We start from the raw sequence: 20,430 nt of genomic DNA, 5'->3' as shown, positions 1-20,430 counted from the left end.
CACTGGCAGCCAGCTATTGAGGAGAAGGAAGCCTCCTGTGAGGCCGAGAGCTCTGGCCCAGGTCTTTAGTTAAGAGCCACGTATGCCTGCCTTGCTGATGATTCACAGCTAAGGGGGGCCCAGTGTAGCCACCTGGTGGGAAAGAAAACTGACACCAGGAGGGCAGCTCGAAGGAGAAACATGCAATCTTATCTCTAACCTTTTATTCCTCCTCCTCCAAAAACAAGGAAAGAAAAAGCTTCTTAACAAATATGGGTAATATACTATTTACTCTAAGATGGCCAGGCTTTGTCACTGTCTTCTGCTTATCCGAAATACTTCCATAAAAAAAAAAGGCCACCGTGATTTCCTATTACAAACACCTCCAATAAAAACCACAGGACACCACGCAGTACATGAAGTGTGGCTGCAGGGACAGCTAGGGACCATCACAGGACTGTTTATACATGTTTTCATCTGAAAACTAAAAAATGTTAGGATGTACTATTTATGGGCAAGTTTCAGTTTTTATCTTCAATTAAGGAAAATATCAAGTCTCCAGGGGATTCTAATGTAAAAGATTACGCAGCCATATTTTCCTTCAAGGATATTCCTAAGTGGGTCTTAAACTTAGGTTTCATAAGCAAATAATGTTCTCTAACAAAATAGAAAATGGATGGGAGAATTCTTTGAACTGCCTAAATTTAAAAAAATGAGAGAAATAGGCTTAAAAGAGTAACATTAAAATTCTAAGGGAGCCACTTATATAAATTATTTGTCTTGAAGAAGTCAAATAACTTCTATACCAAGAATTTGAGAGTCCTCTCTGATAAAACCAATTTCATTGAAATTTTCTTTGAATTTTCTGGAGGGAACAAAAACCAAAACAAAACAAAAAAGGCAAAATGGAAGAGGAACAATGCTCCAAAATAAGCTGATTATAGATGTTTGGCTTTGAAATTTTCTAATCCAAAATCATTTCTCTCTTCCATCTTCAAGGAGGGGCTCTTCTTTCCTCTGAAAAAAAGGCAAAGAAAATGATTTCATTAAAATTCCTCTAGAACTCCTGATACCAGTTACCAAAAGCCTGTTTTCTATTTTACTGCATATGCACAAACTTTTGTGTGCCTGTGGTGGGAATGCCACCACCTAAATAAACATCCTAGGAATGTAAGTGAGAAAAAGGAGCAGTCAACAACCAAGCAAGTAGCATAGCCTGGTGGCAAAGCCTCAAGAGCTCTTAAGCCCTGGCCCCAGTCTCTGCATTTCCTCATTTATAAAAGGTAGAGAAGAACCCGCCCATCCACAGAACCTTTCTCATCAAAAGTTCCTGTGGGGACTCAGAGCAGGCATGGAAAGGTTTAGCCTGTTGCCTGGCACTCAAATGTGGCCATTCAAGCTCCTTATGGAGTCAGAGCTCATTACGGATTTAGTCCCCTTCCTCAAGAAATTTACCATTTACGTAGGGAAAAAAGAAAACTATGAAAGTTGCACACATTTATGTTCCGGTTTAAGACAAAGTCACAGGAGGCCCCTGTGGTGCCCACATGACTTGTTAAGCTCCATAGGGCCGGGAGGGGCCCTGCTGGGCAGTCAAGGGGCCAAGTTCTTGCTACAGTCCTGCCCTCCCAGGGGCTGTGACATTGCTCAGGACATGTGACTTTGCTGGAACTTGGGGTCTACATGGCTGAGCCACGAGAAGGAAAAAGCTCTTTAGGCTGAGCAGGCAAAAAAGGTGACAAAGGAAAATTCAGGAGGCCTCACTGGTCTGAGGAGGGTGGGGTTGGTGGGAACAAGGCCAAGAGGGAGGCCAGGGTGGCATGACCTACACTCCAGGGGCACAGCACCAAAACCACCCAGCTGGAGAAGGTGAGGAAATTAAGGGGAGCCAGGTGGGAGACAATACGAAAAACAACACTTGGGACTGGGCGGTGGCAGAAGGAACACAACGGGGGTGCTATGTGAGAAAAGAAGTTTGGGTTCAGACCAGTAGGGACAGGGGAACCAAGGGGCTCATGTGTCTCAGGAGTCAGGTGAAACAGAACGGACCAGTTCGCCCTCAGGGCCATCTTCACTCAAGTGTGTGCCAGTCTCCCGAGGCCAACTCAAAGTGCAGCTGAAGGTTGCCATGCCAGCTGTCTGGTGCCCGTGGGTGAAAGCATGTGGACACAGAGGAAGGAAGGGCCAATGGCTTTTGCTGCTAGAAGTGTGCTGTCAGGGCACGTGGCCCCGAGTCCAGCAGGCAGAGGCTCCTGTCCACACCACTGTCCCTCTGGGGGTGGGAGGGCTCCCTGCGTCCTGGAGAGCCTTTGGGACCTACCCTGCCTGCCTCAGCTCTGCCTCCAGGGGCGCCATGTTCAGTCTCACAGGAGGCCGTGGCACTAGGAGGGGCTCTGGAAGGCAAACACCTCCCCGAGACCGGAATACTCAACTCAATCCTCACCTGGAAAGACAAATTACTACCCAGGTTTAGTGACTGTGCTTCCAGTTCACGAACATAACCTGACTTTATACATAGAAATAAATTTAAAAGGCAAAGCACAAATGGGAGGGTTTCCAGAACTGAGCCAAGTGGGTCCTGCAGACCAAGGCCGAGAGAACGGGGCTCACTGCATGGAGGTGGCAGCTTGAGAAGGAGAGGGGCCGAAGAGCTAGGGGAGGAGGTTAAGGGAAACAAAATAAGTAACTAGTGTGCGCACACAGGAAATGCCAGTGAAAATTCATCGGGCAAAAAATGGAAGAGCTGCCTGAGAGGTAGAACCCGGACACAGTCCCAGGGAAGCCAAAGGGGACTGGGGGTGAGGATGACGGTGATGAAAGACTGAGTATGGTTAAAACCCAGGGCTCGGCCATCAGGAGGTGGCTGGTGGTTGGGGACATGGTTCAGATGCACACAGCCAGGTGAGGGGCCAGAAGACAGAGCAGCAGGAAGGCAATGGAGGCAGAAGCTTGCTCCCCGCGCTCACCCGGCTCTCCTAGCACCTGGTCCCATTTCTAGCCAAGGCACCATCAGGCTTTTTTGAAAGGTCGTCCACGTTGGCCTGAAAGCTGAGGAGGAGCTACTGGGAAAAGCCTGGGGAAGGTACAGCTGTGGTGTGAGTCAAGATAAAGTAAGTTTTGGGGACTGACTGCAGGGGAAAGGAAATACACCTTCCCCTGAAAAAGGGTCATGGGCAAACAGGTGGAGGTGGTACATGACGGAAATGGGATATTTTGGCCAGACAGGTTTGTCTAGATGACATCTGAGGAGAGGCTGACCATCTGGTTGACATACATCCTCACATGGTCACACTACAACATTAAAAACATTAATTCTTTTGAACATTAAAAAATTCAAAAGAAACTGGCCAAAGACCCAACTCCCAATCCAAAAGCCAATGGATAAGGGCCATACACTCAGTTAAAACAGCTACGTCAGCTGAATCCTGGCTTGTTGATGACACTGAAATGCTAAGTTGGAACATCTGGCACCTTTGAAAAAGGTAACTCATTTACTTGTCCCACCTCACCATCTTCTTGAGAGAAAATAAAACAGCACAGGCAGATGAAAGCCTTAGTTTAAGGGATGGACTTTAGAGCCAAGAGCACTAGAGATTATCAGCGAAGTGTGATGGCTCCTTTCCTGCATGAGAAGCTACATTTGCAGCTCCGCTGGCAGGGCAGGCCGGCTCTACTGTCCCTACTAGGATGTCCAGGAGTAACAGTTTTAACTTTCAGATCATTTTGCTGCCTTACAGGAGCTATTTTCAAGTATAAGATGAAGAGGTTGGAAAAAACTCAGTTGTACAAAGATGGATAGAGTGCACTATAAGTGCATTCCTTAAATGTATTGCAGTTAGAAACGAGGTGCAGCTTTTCCTGTAGGAAAGAACATTTTCAACTTTACCATAATGCACAAAAATATTACTGCTATAAATGCAGATTTTAGAGGAAAGAAATGAATTTGGGAGAAAGCTTGGAAAACTAACACATAAGAATCCTGTTGGGATTTATCAGATGTACAAGTGACATGGAGTTTGCAAACAAAAAACTTCTACTCATACAGCAGCCACTCAAAACATGTATGTTCAGCACAGATACGCACCTTCTCTTCAAAGTCCAGCTGTAAAGGGCAGACCGCCTCCTCCTGTGGTCTCGGAATGGCTCTGCTCACCACACTGGAGGGATTCCAGCAATCGGCCCACTGCCCGCACAACTGAGGGTCCGACAACCTGCGTCTTTTCGCAGGTGCCAGGTGGTCCCTCCTGGAAGCCTGGGCAATGCATGTAGATGGAAGAACCTTAACTGGAGTTGAGCCCCACGGACTTTTCATGCTGCACTGGGGTGATGACAACTTCTGAAGCCCCTGGAGGCAAGGATCTGGATTGAATTTTCCTAAGTCACCTTTTTTATACTGAACTAATGTACTGGCTTTATTTGGAGAATGCCTGATACATAAAGTCTCCTTTGTCTGCTGAGGCAATTTCTGGCAATACTTCTGATGAAGCTTGTTGAATTTTTCTTTAATCTCATCATAATGATTCCTTCCACCACCTAGAGCTTGTAACCCTGGTTTTGGCATAGCTTTGCTGGGTGAGAATAACATTCTGAATACTCCAGGATGGCCTCCTTGAAAAAGACTGTTGCACGTCAGTTCAAAGTGGCTGGTGCTATGCGCTGCATCTGTCTTTGAAAGTGAACTATCAGAATTGCTCTTTAGCAGGTACCTACCACCTTCAAGAGATCTTTCTCCTTGGTTTTCAAAAGACTCACTTAGCCTCTTCGGGAAAGTTATACTTAGCCTCTGGGTTTCTGAGCCCTTGGGGCTACCTCTGTACACATCCATACCCCAGGAGCTGGGGAGGTAAGTCAGAGAGGGCTGTTTCCCAGGATTCGGACAATATTCCTGATGAAGCTTTTCAAAGTTGATTTCAATCTCCCTGTAACGATTCCCTCTGTGGCCCTGTCGTGTTCCTAGGTTGGAAACTGTTTTCACTGGAGAAATCAACCATTTCAATGCCATTAATCTATTTTCCTGATCATCATTATGCCTTAAATAAGTCAGTGAAGAATGCTTCTGGGGTGTCAGTCTAAGTTCCTTTCGACTGGGATCTGATTTACGGATTTGCGGTTTGTTTACTTCAAGAAATACTTTTCCCAGTTTTGAACCTGTCTGATGACAAGAAGCATTTAGTAAGTTCTTGGCATCTCGCAGCACTTCCACCTTCTTCCCCGGCTCATAGCTGGGGAAAGCTCTCTTCTTGGAGCTCCTCTGAGAGGGCCTGCCTCCTCTGCAGTACGTTTTGTTCATTCTGTTCTTCCCCCTGAGCCTCCTCCTAGAGTTCCAGTTCTGGACGATGAGCGTTTTGGTGGAGATGGTGCATGACGGCTTTGCGCTCAACAGCTGGCTCATTGAGTGCAGCATACCTGTATACAAGTCACTGATTGTCACATCACATGTGTCCTCAGCCTCAAAGGACTGGCTGTTTAAGAAGCTGCCATCACGGGTCCCTGGTAGCCAGAGGCTGTCGTTTCTGGGTACCAATGCCATGTCTGCTGAGCGAGGACGTGAAGGGCCACACTCTCCGTGAGATGAAGCTGAATCAATTGGGTGACCAAGGTTCTTTGCATAGACATCACTATAGTGTCCTGGGAGGAAAAAACACCACCAAGTTAAGGTGTGCTGCCGTTCAAAAGCTACCACACGCCAAGCTAGGAGGTGCTGCCACTCAAAAGCTGTCCATATGCCAAGACCACGGAGCTTAGGACTGAATAATGACCATACCAGTTCTTTTAAAACAACACAAAAACCAAAACCAAAACAAAGACAACTCCATGAACACTTGAGAATATCCTCTTCACAGAGATTTCTTTTTAGTTATCAAAATTAAATTTCTACTTTCCACCCTCTCTTCCCAGAAGGAATCTTTCTTCCTTGTTATCATGTAGAGGACAGTTACTTTTTCAAAAATTAGAAACCAGAAAATACTGAAATTGCTTATCTATACGGATGGATAGAGAAAGGAATAAGACTGTGAACATGCCATCTCTTTATATAGCTTTGATTTTATACCAAGTTAAATGTTTTACATATTAAAAAAAAAATTAACCAAGGATGGGAACAGAAAAAATCCTAAAATTAAATAAGACAGAAACAAACGGTATCAAATTGGTAACAAAAAAAGAAAAAAGAATCCAAATAACTTTGAACTCAACACTCTTTGAGTGTGGGATATTCTCTAAGGATAAAAAGAGCTGTTGGGGAAATCTTGAACATTATCTAGCAAATTGATCAGGGTGGTAACAGGTATGACAGTTCTGAAGTTACCCTGTCCTGGACAAATGAGAATACATTATTGGTGTTGTAACAACCAGGAGAAGATGCAAATATGGAACAGGGAAGGAGATGACGTGATCAAAACCGGCCTGGTGACTGGCGGCGTACGCATGGGAGCAGTGCTGTGCCGAGGGGCAGCGGCTGCTCCAGCAAAAGCACACAGAACATAGTTCATGGAGTTTCTGTGTCACACTCACCAAGGGCTGTCTTGGCAGGCGAGGCCAGGGAAGGGCTCAGGGTCAGACGTGTGTCCCTTCCACCTCCGTTTTCTGTACACTGAAACCAAAGCCAATGATTAAACAAGGTACTGTCCTGATCTGAGACTCTGGTGCCCACTTACACTGGGTTCTCCCTCCACACTGGATGTTCCACCGCGTGGAAGGAGCTGCTTTCCTCCACACTGACAAGTGTGCAATGGCAATGGCAGCGGCTGGCTTGGGCTTCCAGCAGCAGTGGGGCAAAATGGGACTTGAGGAGACCCAGGAATTCTGTCCGTGGGGCCTCTGGGCTGACTTCTGGCCACAATGGTCACCTTCCTGCCAGTACTCCCTTGTGAGGTCTGCTTGCTTTTTTTTGCCCAGCATTACTGAACAAGAACACCACGGGTCAGGAGATGGTGGGCAAAGAAAAACCGGCATTGTGGTGAGAGCCGCTTGTAACTCCAGTCTCTTGCTCTGACCGACACGACAGCAATCGAGAGGAAAGTCTGAGGGTGAAGGACAAAAGCATGTGGAGGACCCTGACGAAGTCAATGATTTGCAGACATAGGGTTTGCGCTGGTGGGCAGCACATCAAGGGAATATACAGACCCTTTTGCTGTCTTTTCTTGAGATGTACCATGTACTAAGTCCTAGATATTTGGTATTAAAATGCCCTTTATTTTATGAAAAGATATTGACAGAACTTGGAAAACTAAAGAGCTGGCATTCTTATGTGAAACTTCCATGGTTTTTCCAGCAAAGCCTGGCTCCTGTGGAAGAGGTAAGGCACCAGCCTGGGAGAGGTAGCTGACTTCGGTTGCAGCCACCATCACGCCTTCCCCAACAAGACTGACTGTGGTGCCAAGGGACGGCCAATCCCTCCCTGTCACCCCAGGGAAGGTGGGGGCTGTCGCTTCCCAAATCACAAAGTGGCCTGCTAGTCCAGAGCCCCACATCCGACCCTGCAGACTTCTGCGAGCTGCCCTGGATGCAGCAGGTGACAGGAGTGCCCCAACGACAGCTCTGGACCACGCTGCCCTAGGGGGCTGGGGAGTTTACTCCAAGTGCCAAGTCTGTGAGCCTCTGAATAAAATGGCTTGGAAAGAACCACTAGAAATGCTCTCTACAGAACCTGTATGGAGAGTAAACCGAAGTACGGTTACACTGTTCTTTCCTAAGTCTCTAGTTCAGGATTCTTAACCTTTTTTGTTCCACGAACCACTTTGTCAGTCAGGTGAAAACCACAGACCCCTTACTAAGCCCACTCTACTGTGCATTATTTAATATATCACACCTGCACTGACACACCACCACAAGGATGTTTTTTTGAATTTTCAATTCAAGCTCATGGACCTCCCAAAATCTTTCCACAGACCCCATATGGGTCTGTGGTGCTATGGTTAAGAACTCCTGCATCTAGTTAAGATTTAATTATATACAAAAGCCACCAAGAAGCAACAAACCTCTAGACAGCTCTCATCTCCTCGTGACATATCCACCTCACTTCTCAAAGGACTTAGCACTGTAGGCTGACCAAAAAAGAGAAGTCAATACCTTAACAGCTTTGGGTACAGCGGATCCTTGAATTCTGGAACTAACTGGCACTGTGCATTAATGTACAGATCATGAACTCACTCAAAGGCACACTTTCACTGACTGCCCAGTAATTACAACTTACCCGGTGGTTACAACCCAAAGGAAAGTAAAAGACAAACAGTAGAAGCCTGGAGAAGTTTATGGTGGCACTGCCAGAACAGAAAAAAAAATTTACTGTTCTGAACATTTTTAAGTGAGTTCAGGAATCAGCTAATAGTATTAACCCCCACCAGTGCTTCTTCAAGAAAATAAATTCAGTGTCCAACATAGGAGGCCAGAACTGTCCGTCTCTCCTCTCCCCTCCCCCATCAAACACTGGAAATAGGGTGTCTCAACTTCCACTCTCTGAACCTGAGTGGAGGTGAGTAAGGGATTCAGGATGGCAGATGAGGGGGAAGGGGGTGTTTCCATGAATGCACATTGTTGGGGAAGGGCCAACACCTCCATTCTTAACTATTGGGGTCACCTACCTTTTCTTCACCACCTAATACTTCAGAAAGTAGTCTCTTCCCCTCCCCAGGGCCACTCCTTTTATTTTTATTCCATTTAGACACTAAAAGGACATGCAAAGTCACACGGGGGAGTATGCACAAGCATCTGTGCAGAAAGAGCAGTTTCAGAGGGAACTGTGTGAGCTGTTCTAGCACCTGTTGGCGAAGCTGGGTGAGATGCTCTAGGGGATGCAGCTTTCTGTGTTCTCATCTGTCCCAATGGAGAGGGCAGGTGGGAACCAAATCCGACAAACCCAACAAGGAGGCAGTTGGTTTCTGGGGTCACTGGGGACAGTTTGGGGAGCACACACTTAAATGGCACATACTGCTTAAGCTGGCAAGTGCCGACCAATTATGTGACCTCCTCACTAAACGGGCTTTCAAGGGCTGACAGGAAATGGAACCCTCCCTTAGGACGTTGTGTTTCTATGCGGAAAAGACTGACTTAGAATCCTAATACTGCAGGCTCCAGTAAGGCATACGACCTGCTGCTGAACCACAACTCTGTGATAGCTCTATTTGCCAGGGTGAAAATAATGCAACATTTGCTTAAGTTCAGTAAATCAGGATTGAACTGGGCGTAGTCATGCAGCCAAGCACTACAATGTCTACTGCTTTAATGGGTCTGTGAAGAAGGCAGTGAAAGATTTGAGGGGTGGTAAAGGACAAAGTGAGCTCAGAAGAGGACTTCAAGGAGGGTGCAAGGTCTCAGCCAGCTGCGGATGGGCACTTGCACCCCAAGTCTGGCCTCTATCCAGCCAGCACAAAGGCAGTTCTTACCCTGACGACTCCGGCCACTGGATCTTCCAGGTCTAAAGTTGCATCAAAATCATTGCTTCTCAAATCTAAAAGCCAAAAAACAATCGCGATCAGAATTTTAAAGAACACTTGCATTTTTCTCTCAAGAATAGGTTTTTTTATTTTAATTAATTTATTTTTACGAATTACATTAAAAAAATACGAGGTCCCTATCAACCCCACCGCCCCCACCCCCCACTCCCCCCACAGCAACACTCTCTCCCATCATTGTGAGACATCCATTGCACCCAGTAAGTACATCTCTGAACATCACTGCACCCCGTAGTCAATGGTCCACATCATAGCCCACACTCTCCCCCGTTCCATCCAGTGGGCTCTGGGGGGGTCTACAATGTCCTGTAATTGTCCGTGAAGCACCACCCAGGACAACTCCACGTCCCGAAAACGCCTCCACATCTCAACTCTTCCTCCCATTCCCCAAACCCAGCAGCCACCATGCCTACCCTTCCCACACCCATTCCACATTTTCTCTGTGGACATTGGATTAGGTTGTGTCCATTCCACATCTATGTCAAGTGGGGGCTTAGATTCCACATGGGTACTGGATGCACTCCTCCTGCTTTCAGTTGTAGGCACTCTAGGCTCCATGGTGTGGTGGTTGACCTTCTTCAACTCCATGTTAGCTGAGTGGGGTCAGTCCAATAAATCAAAGTGTAGGAGCTGAAGTCTGTTGAGGCTCTGGGCCTGGGTGTTTTACTATCAGTCCAGAGATTCAAATCCCCTAAATATATCTTAAACCCCAGCACCAACTACAATTCCAATAAAGTAGCATGCAAGTCTTGTGGGAAGAGATCCCCTCCAAGTTCAATTCCATCATGTAGAAACACCAGCTCCAAAGAAGGGCCATCTGCCATGGCAGTGAACCCCATCTGCCATGACCATAGAACCCGTGGGTCTCTTTATCCCTCAGAAGAATCAATACCTGGGGTTGTATCTACTTTATCTGTCTCTTAGACTCTGCTCAGTTGTGCATAAGGGCATTCCTTCTGACAACCTCCAGACTCTTTTTTAGAGACTCATAGCCTTATAATCTCATTTCTCCTTTCCATTTCCCCCTTATATTAGGTCAAACAGCATTTTGAAGTCATGTTATTATATGTAGACAGGGATATTCTGCTGATCCGTATTGAACCTTTAATTCAAGGTCATTTTCTAGTTGCATCTTCAGCTGGTATGTGGTAGTGATCCCTCGGTGCCAGGGAGGCTCATCCCCGGGTGTCATGTCCCACGTTGGGGGGAATGCACTGCATCTACATGCTGAGTTTGGCTGTGAGAGTGGCCACATTTGAGTAACATGAAGGCTGTCAGGAGGAAACTCCCAGGCACAGTGCTACTCTAGGCCTTGTTCTTATTGCAGATGTATAGGCTCAAAAGCATAGCCATTAGTATCAGGAACCCACTGTTGGGCCCTCCTTCCTTCCTGGTTCTTGCCGTTGTCCCTGGCTAGATATACTCATAGTGGAAACAATTAAAAACAACAGCTGGGGCGGGTACTGGGCGCCTGGCCGGGGGTTCATGGTCATGGACCCTGGGGAGCAGCGGCAGTCCACCAAGAATAGCTTTTGAATCAATTGAGTGTGTTAACAATAAAAATCCCCCTTGCTTAAAACATATTACCCTTAATAAGAACACAGACCACTAATCACCATTAGGGATTATTAGCAACCCAGAGAATCTAGAAGAGCAGGAATATGCCAGGGGAGGTAAGGTAAGGCAGACTTTATGTCACCTCTAGCTCTTTTAATAATGACTTCTCATCCTTGAAGCGGAAAGACACTCTAGCCCAGCACTGTCCAACAGAACTTTCTGTGATGTGGCAGCCAAGAATCAAATGTGGCTACTGAACACCTCTAATGTGGCTACTGTGACTTAGGAACTGAAGTTCACATTTTATTTAACTTTTAATTACCTTAAATAGCTACGCATGGCTAGGGACAACTATATTGATACATGCAGCTCTAGATTTAAGCATCTGGTAAATTCCTTAAGATCTTTCTAATTCTACTTTGAAAGACCATCAGTTTCCCTTTATTGACTCAACAAATATTGACACCAGGGGCAGGCAAGGTGCCAAGGAAGGGGCTGGGCAAAGAAATGATGAGAGTGCAAAGGCCAGGGGCCCACAACAGAGATGGGTGTTTAAAGACCAGTCCCAAAACCACTGTTTGCTACAAGGAGAACCCGGCATGCAGAACATGGACAGCTCAACAGTGGAGGCCTGTTCAGGTCAGTTCAGGGGAGGCTTCCTGGGGCCGCGAGGAGGCCATGGGCACATTTTGGGCTTTGGCCTTTGTATCCCAAGAACAATGGGAAGCCATGATAGTACTACCAATAGAGAAGTGGTATGATCAGACGTGTAAGTCTGAGGCTGCTCTGGCAGCATTGTGTGAAATGAGGTGGGAGGGAGCCCAGGTGGAGACAGTGGGATGGTCATGGGGTCAAGGTGGACTTCAGTGTACTCAAGAGTTCAAAGCAACAGGTCAGTGATGTCTTAGTTAGGACTTGTGGAGGCGCTGAGACAGAGGACTGTGGCTTTCTGGCTTACATACTGGCAGGCCCTCCCTCTACTGCAGTATGGAATAGAAGATGAAGCAGAGGTTTGTTGGTAAGACTCTGAAAGAGTGTAGATATATGCTGAGTGCAATTCAAGCAGAGAGGCCTGCTAGGCAGTAAAACACACCCAGAGAGCCTGGGCTGGAGGGAAGAGTCAGCACACACTGGAGCAATGGTCCCACCAGAGTGAGGGACACGTGCCTCAGACCAGCTCTTGATAAGGGGGTCACTGAATGGTGGGAGAGGAGCCCGTGAGAGAAGAGCCCACGAGAATGATGGAGAGGAAGGAGGGAAACCCCAAGAGCACTGTGCTCTGAGGGCAAGACCAGAGTGTCAAGAAGTTCCCAGTGCTTGAGTGGGCAAAGAAGGAATAAAAACCGAAGGATGCCAGCTGGGCTCAGCAACACGGTCATGGGGAACCTCACCAAGAGCTGCACTTTGGAGACAGGGTCGAAGCTAGAGGGCTGAGGAGAACAATCGGGGGAAAACCCGAGGCAGTAAATAATGAGTAACTTTTGGAAAAACTGGTTGAGAAGAGGGGGTTGAGGGAAGCAGATGTGGCTCAAGCAATTGAGCTCCCGCCTACCACACGGGAGGTCCCTGGTTTAGTTCCTGGTGCCTCCTAAAGAAGACAGAGAGCTGGCGCGATGGGGCAGGCGCAGCAAGCTGATGCAACAAGAGACACAAAAAGAAAGACATAATGAGAGACTCAACAAAGTGAGGAACGGAGGTGGCTCAAGTGATTAGGTGCCTCCTTCCCACACTGGAGGTCCCAGGTTCAGTTCCTGGGGCCTCCTAAATAAACAAGGAAGACGAACAGACACAAGTGCAAATAACGAGGGGGTGGGGAGAAATAAATAAATCTTAAAAAAAAAAAAAAAAAAAAAAAGGGGCTGAACCAAGGGAGGCAGCTACAAAGGGCATGGGAGAGAGAGAAGTTCTTAAACTATTCCTTGTGCATTTATGGAGAGACCGGGGCATGCCTAGGTGCTGATGGGGTGTATGCAGCGTAGTGAGAGAGGGTGAAGATGGAAGAAGGGGAATGGACTGGTTCCTGAGAACACTGGCAGGAAAGGGCCTGCAACAAAACTGGCCTGAGAGAGGAAAAGGGGAGGATGGCAGCGGCCAAAGGCTTTCCTTAGAAGGTGGTGGTTCGTGATACCACCCTTGAAGGGCAGTTCTTGAGTCTTACTAGTTTCTTGACATTAATATTTTTTTTAACCAAAATTAAACAAGGGGCATGTTCTTTATTCAAGAAATATCTGAGTATTGTTCATGTGTCAAGCACCGGAGATGCAACTGTGAGCAGGACATGGTTCTCTATCCTCCAGGGAGCGTAAAAACAGTGCAAGTCTAAAAATACATGTTAGAAAAAATGAAGAATGATAACAGTGTTACAAAGCTGTAACTGAGACTCGTGCCTGCACCGTGCGAGGGACACTCACTGACCTACCTTTGCCTGCGGCTTGCACAGGGCCATTTATTCCATTGACCAGCTCCACAAAGGATTCCTGAAACAGGAAAATGAAGACATGCTTGTTTTCAGTAATAACACATTTTGAAGTCACTGAAGAGTAATAAACCTGCAATCCTTTCATTAACATATGAGAACAGAAGGTTCCACCAGGCTTCTCTTCTCAAACGTTCCATTGTAAAAGGCCTCAACAAAACCCCTATCACGTATTTGAGGTTCCTTGAAAAGAAACAGCTTTCTTCGTAAGGGAATAGGGCAAGTGAGAAGCAAAGGCTCACATGTCAGAGCCTCTCAGCCCTCACAAGCCTGACGCTGCCCTGCATGTGGCTCAACAAGGAATGCAGCAAGCAAAAAGCCAAATGAAATGGAACGAAACGGTTACTAGGTCATTAGGCAGCATCTAGAAACACTCCCTGGCCTTCCGTGCCACCGTTCTCAGCAGTGCAGAGCCACATGTGCCGTGATGCCTGAGGTGCCCTTCACAGTGCCCGGCACAGGCAGGTGGGACCCGCGTGTTGGGGAGGTGGTGCTGCCCACGCGCCCCCTTGAGGGGTCTGCTGTTTTGATGAGCAGCCCACACGGCAGGGGGTTGGCTGACCACATTCAAGGCCAGGCTTCTGCTATACCAGAGGCCTCCCTGGTTACCTATGAACATTATGAATGGGTGTCAGATTGGCGACAGTACTTTAGGTACAATCCAACTCTTGCAGCAAGTGGGAGAGTGAGCGGTAGTGTGGCCTGTCCCTTTAGGCATGGCCCTGAGGCTTCCCCTATCAGGGTCCTGGGCTGGGCAGCCCAGAGATTTCTGGCTGTCCCACCAGCACTACCTGGAAGCCAGATCCTGCCTTGGGAACAGTGTCACTTTGACTTTGCCTTGAGTGGAACTCACGTAAGTGGGGCTAGACCACCTACGATGAGGGACAGGTGGGGCTTAACTGGGTTTACAGAACAGGGCGCAGAGACTTTGTGGCTGCCTGGGCCTGAATGTGTGGCAGAGCTGGGTCTGAATTAGGATGAAGCAGTCAATCCTCACCGACCTGCACAGAGAACCCGGGAACGGTTAGGACCAAGTCGGCCTACAGCACTACTGGCCCGCTGCGTTCCTGTCTCCCAGCCTCAAGGGTAGCAGCTCCAGGGGCAGCATTAGGATTTGTTTGGGAAAAGATGAAGGCAGATTTGGGCAGTTACTAATGATAATTTCGGTGAGGTTGTCGATGTTCAAACTGTAATCCAAGACTGTGCCCAGTTTTCGAACCCCAAGAAAGGGTCTTGAAACTTTTTAGACCCCAGGAAGGGGTCCACCCGTGCTTTAAACAAAAACCTTAAATAAACCTCCAGTTGAAAATGTTTTGCCACCAGGACCATCCAAACACAGTCTGATTAGTGGGCATTACTACAATGTTAAAGAGTGCATATCCTCTGACCTAATAACCCTGTTTCTTGACCTTAATTGGAAAAGGGTGATGTGAATTCTGGGAAGAGACAAGGACCATGATGTTTCTCCAAGGACTATTTATGACAGGGGTTTGTTAATAAAGTTTTAGTGGAATGCAGCCATGTCCATTCGTGTGCACACTGTCCATGGCTGCTTTCCCTTGCAATGGCAGAGTTGAGTAGTTGTGACAGACTGTGGAGCATTACAAAGCCTGAAATATTTACTACCTGACTCTTCACAGGAAAAGCTTGCCAACCCCTGGTTTATTATGAAGGAAGGTGGCAAACAGTTAAATGCCTATCAATAGGAAAGCAGTTAAGGAAAATGGTGGTTGAATTATACAGCAGATGAAGTGTGCACAGCAGATATTAAGTGGAAAAAATGGTAACAAAAATACAATTTATAAAAATGTGCATTAGAAACAGAATCACATCACACTAAAATATCATTAGTGACTACCTCTGTGTAATAGAAGTCAGGTTAATTTTAAGTAGTTAATCTGTATTTGTAACATTTCTATGCCTGGATATATTATGTGATTATATGTGTTGCTAAAATAATTACTTAAAAATAAAATTTGATTTCAGATCTGCTGTTAAGTGCCACGGAACCTTGGCTGTGATGTTTTTATTCTTGGGTCCAGGTTCCCCACCTGTGGAGAGATGAACAGCCATGTGGTGTCTGAGAAGCAGTGACTCACAGACCACACATCCTTGCAAGTTACTATCCCCAAAGCCTCGCTGAGCTCACAAGAGGAATGCAAATGGTATCAGCATATTCCTTTAAAATAAAAGATGGCATATCTGCAATGTTCTTAGATAAATTTGGGTAAAAAAGAAAATCTAGGTCTTTGGAAAGGTAGAAACGCAGAAGAAAAAAATAGTGAGATTCTGTACATTGCACCTTCTCCCTAATCTGTCTCCTACCCCCTTTCAGAACCTCTGAAAGGTATTTTCCTTTCTGAGAAGGAACTGGATTTGGTCTTTTCTGTAAGGACCCAACAAAGTAAACCCCGTGGCTAAAACACGGGATGGGGAGAGGGTTATCCAGCTAGAATCCCCACCTTTCCAAGTGTAACTTGATTAATCCAACCACGAGGCTGATGGCAGAGGAAGCAAAAGTTACCCAAAGGCCTTTAAAACCATGATGCAAGCAAGAGAAGAAATGCTTTTCAGCAAATCCTCGAAAACAAAGAAACAGGGTAATTTTACAGCGAGGAAACCACGAAACCATCTGGGAGATGGCAACAAACGGCTCAAAGATCTTCATGTGCAGGGAGAGGCTCAGCCCATCCACCCCAACACATCCATGGCCCTCCACAGGAAGACATTTTGGCAGTAAGAGTTGACATTAAATACCTGGATTTGTTCTGTGTTCATTTCCTTTATCAGTCCTCCACCCCAAATTCTCAAGCCTTAAGAAAAAAATAGAAATGACCACTTTAGTTATCCTGAAGGCTGAATTCCTACTAAACCTGCATTCAAGGAAAACCAGACCGACAGGTAAAAGCAAGCTAGAAGACTAAAACCAAGCCAGATCTCTGATATTCTGTTGTTCATCCTGAGGCTGAAGGGCTTTTTGTTTTTTAACTCAAGATTAGACAAACATTTGTCATTAACAGAAATCTCTTACCTGGTAGATACATATATGAGGACAAGGTTATACTATGTAGAGGACGTGAAGGGCTTTTGAGGACAACTGCAACACCTGCCACGGAGCAAGTGCTTTCTGAGGACAAATCCACTGTTTGCACATAATGAACACAGGTCCTGCAGATCCTGGGCCAAATACTTCACCTCACCTTAAACCTTCACTTGTTCCCAAGTAAATGCCAGCTAATAAGAAGGGATCACTGGGCTGAGAGGCTCAAGGTCGTTGTGAATGAGAATACTAGCAGCAGAGGTCACCTGGTACTTCTTAGGTGGCAGTCTGTTTATATTCATGTCAAACCAGTGATAGGTCTAACTCATTTAGCACCCCTAAGATCCTATGTGATAGGCACTTACCACATTCACCGTACAGGTGGAGACACAAGAGACAGGGAGAAAGCATAACAGGCCCAGGTAACCTGCCACGTGGTGGAGCCAGGTGAACACGGGGAGTGTGACTCTCCTGCTCCTGACCAATGTTTGGGCATCTGGTCTTTCTAGAACAACGATGCTTGAGCACATGGGCTCTGAATCAAACTGAGGCTTTGCCACTTTGACTTGTGACTAGGGCAAGTTACTTAACCTTTCTCTCTGCTGTATGATGATATTAAATGGTCATGATTCTAAGAAGCACCTTGTAGGGTTGCTGAGAATCAAAAATATGAACCTTCAGAAGTAGTTAGGCACATGGTAAACTGTCACTACATGGGAACAATGATTACCTTCCTGCTGTTCTCACTGTAATTGGTGGGGTTCAGTCTAGACTCCACAGTATTGCCTTAATCAGGAATTCACACACGGACATTTGATGGGCAGCTAGCATTTCATCAGAAAGGCCATTCCCCTAACTAAGCATCCCTCCACATGTGGTCGGGGGACGGACGAGCTTGTTAGAATTCATGGGTTCTCCCAGGGCTCAGCATTGCTGCTGGTGGGGCCTACGAATCTGTTTAACAAGCAATATGGGTGACTTCTTCCATGCTGAAGTATGAGAAGCACCTTTCAGGCGCTTCAACTATTCAAAACGGAGTCTGAAATGAGTTTTCATTGGAAAAAATCAGTGGTCCTCGAGACTGGCCAGAGAATTCTAGACACTGCCCCTCCCGGCATGAACACAGTCCAGCCTGTCACCTGCACCCTTAGGAGTGGCACTGCACGACTGAGTCCTACACCACCATGTCCCACCCCCACACTGGATTTCTGATGGCCTGATACAGACGGGAGAGTAAAGAAACCTCTCTGCCTCATGTAAACTTCATGCACGTGTGGCAGAGGTAAGGCTTCATTTAATTTAAGGGACAGGTCTGATGAACAGTTTTTTATTTTGTAAAATTTTTGCCTGTTTAATGCCCAGCAGAATTTGAGCTGGGATTTGCTTTCATTATAATTCGTAATGAGGGTGTCATTAAACTGTATGGGAGGAAGTAATCTCACCCATGGCAAACTTTCTCTAGCTATTTACCAAGAAGAATCCATATTAGCAAGTGACCGAACTGATTTGGGTCAATTAGCAACACTAACGATTAAATATTCCCCTATATTCAGACTAAGTCAAGTACATAGAACCTCAAGAACTTTAGTTAACACTCCAAGTCAAACAGGGCAATCTGCAGTTGATGAGAGTTTACTAGCCCCAGGTACTGTTCTAAAAGATTCTCAAGCATGCTCATGTAACTTAAACCACCACACAAGTTTGATAGTCATGATTCTTCTCATTTTACAGATGAGACAGAGCCAGCTAAGCAACTGGCACAAGCTGACAAGCCCTGTGAGGGGGGTGGGCAAGGATGCCAGCCCAGACAGGGACTTTCTTACCCACCATGCGTCTAGGTGTCCTCAGGAATTGTTTCAATTGTAAGTAATTTTGTTGGAAATACCTAATTTACTTGCTTTAGCTCCTATTAAGAGAACACGGTTTGCTCTTATGAGGGCATTCAGACTTCCTGCGGGCGCCATTTGCACTTTTTAACTGTAAATACTCAAAGTGGCAGAGACTTGTACCCTGGGGTGTCTCGTAGGTCAGCGTGGTCATCTGCACCAGCGGGGCGTCCTCGAAGGGTTGGTTGTACTGCGGGGAAGGAAGGCGCATCGGGTCAAGTTCCGCGAGGAGCCCCGACTCCGGCTGGGCAGGCGCCAGCTCAAGGATGAAGTCTGGGGTCCCCCAGCCCAACTCCCTTCCCCCCTCACCAGCCCCCAGCCCCGCCTTCCCGCCCGCCAGCCCCGCAGCCGGGCCTCCCCCTAAGGTCCCACGGTTCCCCGCGGCGGGCCGCACCTTCTCTATCAGCTGCTGCATGCGCCTCTGGAAGCGGCAGCGGCTGTCCTGCAGCTTCCTCACCAGCGCGGCCTTCTCGAGAGACTCGCTCTCCATGGCACACACCGACTCCATCCCCGACTCCGATGCCATCCCGGGCGGAGCGTCCCTCCCCGCGCCGGCAACTCAAATGAGCCCCTCCCGCCCTCTGCCTGCCCTTCGGGCTTCCTATTGGCTAACGCTGTGACGCGAGACGTTGATTGAGTCTTTCAAATCTGCGTACACCGCTTTCTCCCAGCCAATCCACGCCGGGTTTCCAGGCCCCGCCCAGCGCGAGGCGCGCGTGGGGTGACGGGCAGAGTCCGAGTTCCGCTGACCGCTCGCTGCTCCCGGGCCTGCTCATGATGGGTTCTGCGCGAGACTCCTGTGGAGTACCTGTCATTTCCCCCAAGGGACGCGGGAAGAAACCGCGGCCTGGAGGTGTTTGACGGGCCCACCATGGCCCCTCGCCCCCCGTCGCCCACAACCCTTTCCTCCTGCCCCCGCCTCGGGCCCTGATACAGCCGGAGGTGGAGGGGGCTTAAGAAAGACGCACCAAATTGCGAACGTAAAAGGCGGCAGGAAAGTGAAGATTCATTTAGAATGAGGAAACGAATCCCAGTTCCTTGGAAGTTTAAAGACGACGAATGCCACAGACGTCACAGAATCCTGAAAAAGTATCTTTATTAAGTGCCTGGCACGCCTTTTTTTTTACTACTTTTTTTTTTTTGGATTGCAGACTGTCTCTTCATGTGATATTAAAAATATCGTATATTAGAAATACCAACATTAAAACTCTGATAACATTTTATCAAAAGAGACTATAGAGATAATTCAGTCTATACTACGGTTGTTGGAAATTTAATTTTTATGATTGGTATTTTAGAAAACTTTTATTCAACTTCATAATTTATTGGTAATGACAGGTAAATTTTTAGGCCTGTTCTCAAATGTGGAAAAGCCTCTATCAATTTTCACTCATATTTGTAGGTTAAGATTTCTGGACAGTTCCAGTTATCTTCTGCAGTGAGGTAAACTTTTAAATTGGTGCCATTGAATAACTTATAGTGGAAGGCAGAATTTTTGTGGCAGTCAATTCTACATAGGCTCAGCTGGCAATAACAATAGTAACTACATGCAGAAATGACTTAAATCATATAAACATATCCCACCATGCCCAATTATATGTATTCCCAAGTTGACTTCTTATCTGGATGGCAAAAACTGCTCTCAGCTACTCCACCTCCACCCATCTGGAAGGAAATATGACAGGGAGGAGGGGAAAGAGACAGAGGTCCTGACTGTGGTTAAAATATCTTCCTTTTGCAAATTTAATGGAAGCTAGTGAGTGTGCACCCAGCTTCAGGGGCTGTGCAGGGAGGGACCCGGGGCTAGGGCTCATTAGCCCCATGATAAATCTGCTCTGCCTGGCCTCACCTCTGCTTTCCCGTCTCTGCTATGTCTTTCTGTGCTTCCAGAATCATCTTTTTCATTCTTTCTCTTTAAAATGGAAATGTTTTGGTTATTCTTTTCTGAGAATATATATCCAGTGTAGAGAATTTCAAACAATACAGGGAAAGTAAAAATCCACAATACCCCCCTCTAAGTCTCATGCCTGAGACATCATT

The 20,430-nt window shown here is 46.8% G+C and overlaps 1 protein-coding gene across 2 annotated transcripts; it reads right to left on the bottom strand.

The window, feature by feature from the left end:
• Positions 1-804: 804 nt before the first annotated feature.
• On the bottom strand, positions 805-18,970 carry HJURP (Holliday junction recognition protein). Of its 2 annotated transcripts, none has more exons than XM_058299862.2 (8): positions 18,785-18,970; positions 18,514-18,580; positions 16,222-16,277; positions 13,408-13,465; positions 9,363-9,427; positions 6,493-6,571; positions 4,064-5,607; positions 805-996 (listed from the first exon to the last, which is right to left on the bottom strand). In XM_058299862.2, the coding sequence occupies exons 1-8, from the start codon at positions 18,914-18,916 to the stop codon at positions 955-957; spliced, it is 2,043 nt and encodes a 680-aa protein (XP_058155845.1). In that variant the 5' UTR covers positions 18,917-18,970; the 3' UTR covers positions 805-954. The 2 variants fall into 2 exon arrangements, with proteins under 2 accessions (XP_058155845.1, XP_058155844.1); XM_058299861.1 differs by lacking the exon at positions 805-996 and adding an exon at positions 2,892-3,052 and having other exon boundaries at positions 18,785-18,937.
• Between the last annotated feature and the right edge of the window lie 1,460 nt (positions 18,971-20,430).

This window comes from Dasypus novemcinctus, chromosome 7 (assembly GCF_030445035.2).
Source record: "Dasypus novemcinctus isolate mDasNov1 chromosome 7, mDasNov1.1.hap2, whole genome shotgun sequence".
Taxonomy (NCBI): Eukaryota; Metazoa; Chordata; class Mammalia; order Cingulata; family Dasypodidae; genus Dasypus; species Dasypus novemcinctus.
This window is presented reverse-complemented; position numbering and strand designations above follow the sequence as displayed.

Excerpts from the sequence above, each read along its gene's own strand:
- HJURP (XM_058299861.1), bottom strand. The coding sequence starts at position 18,916 with ATGGCATCGGAGTCGGGGATGGAGTCGGTGTGTGCCATGGAGAGCGAG. Across the intron at positions 6,572-9,362 it reads CAGTGGCCGGAGTCGTCAGG|TGTACAGAAAACGGAGGTGG; the intron begins GTAAGAACTGCC and ends CTTTGGTTTCAG. Across the intron at positions 3,053-4,063 it reads AGCTGGACTTTGAAGAGAAG|GCTTTTCCCAGTAGCTCCTC; the intron begins GTGCGTATCTGT and ends TACCTTCCCCAG.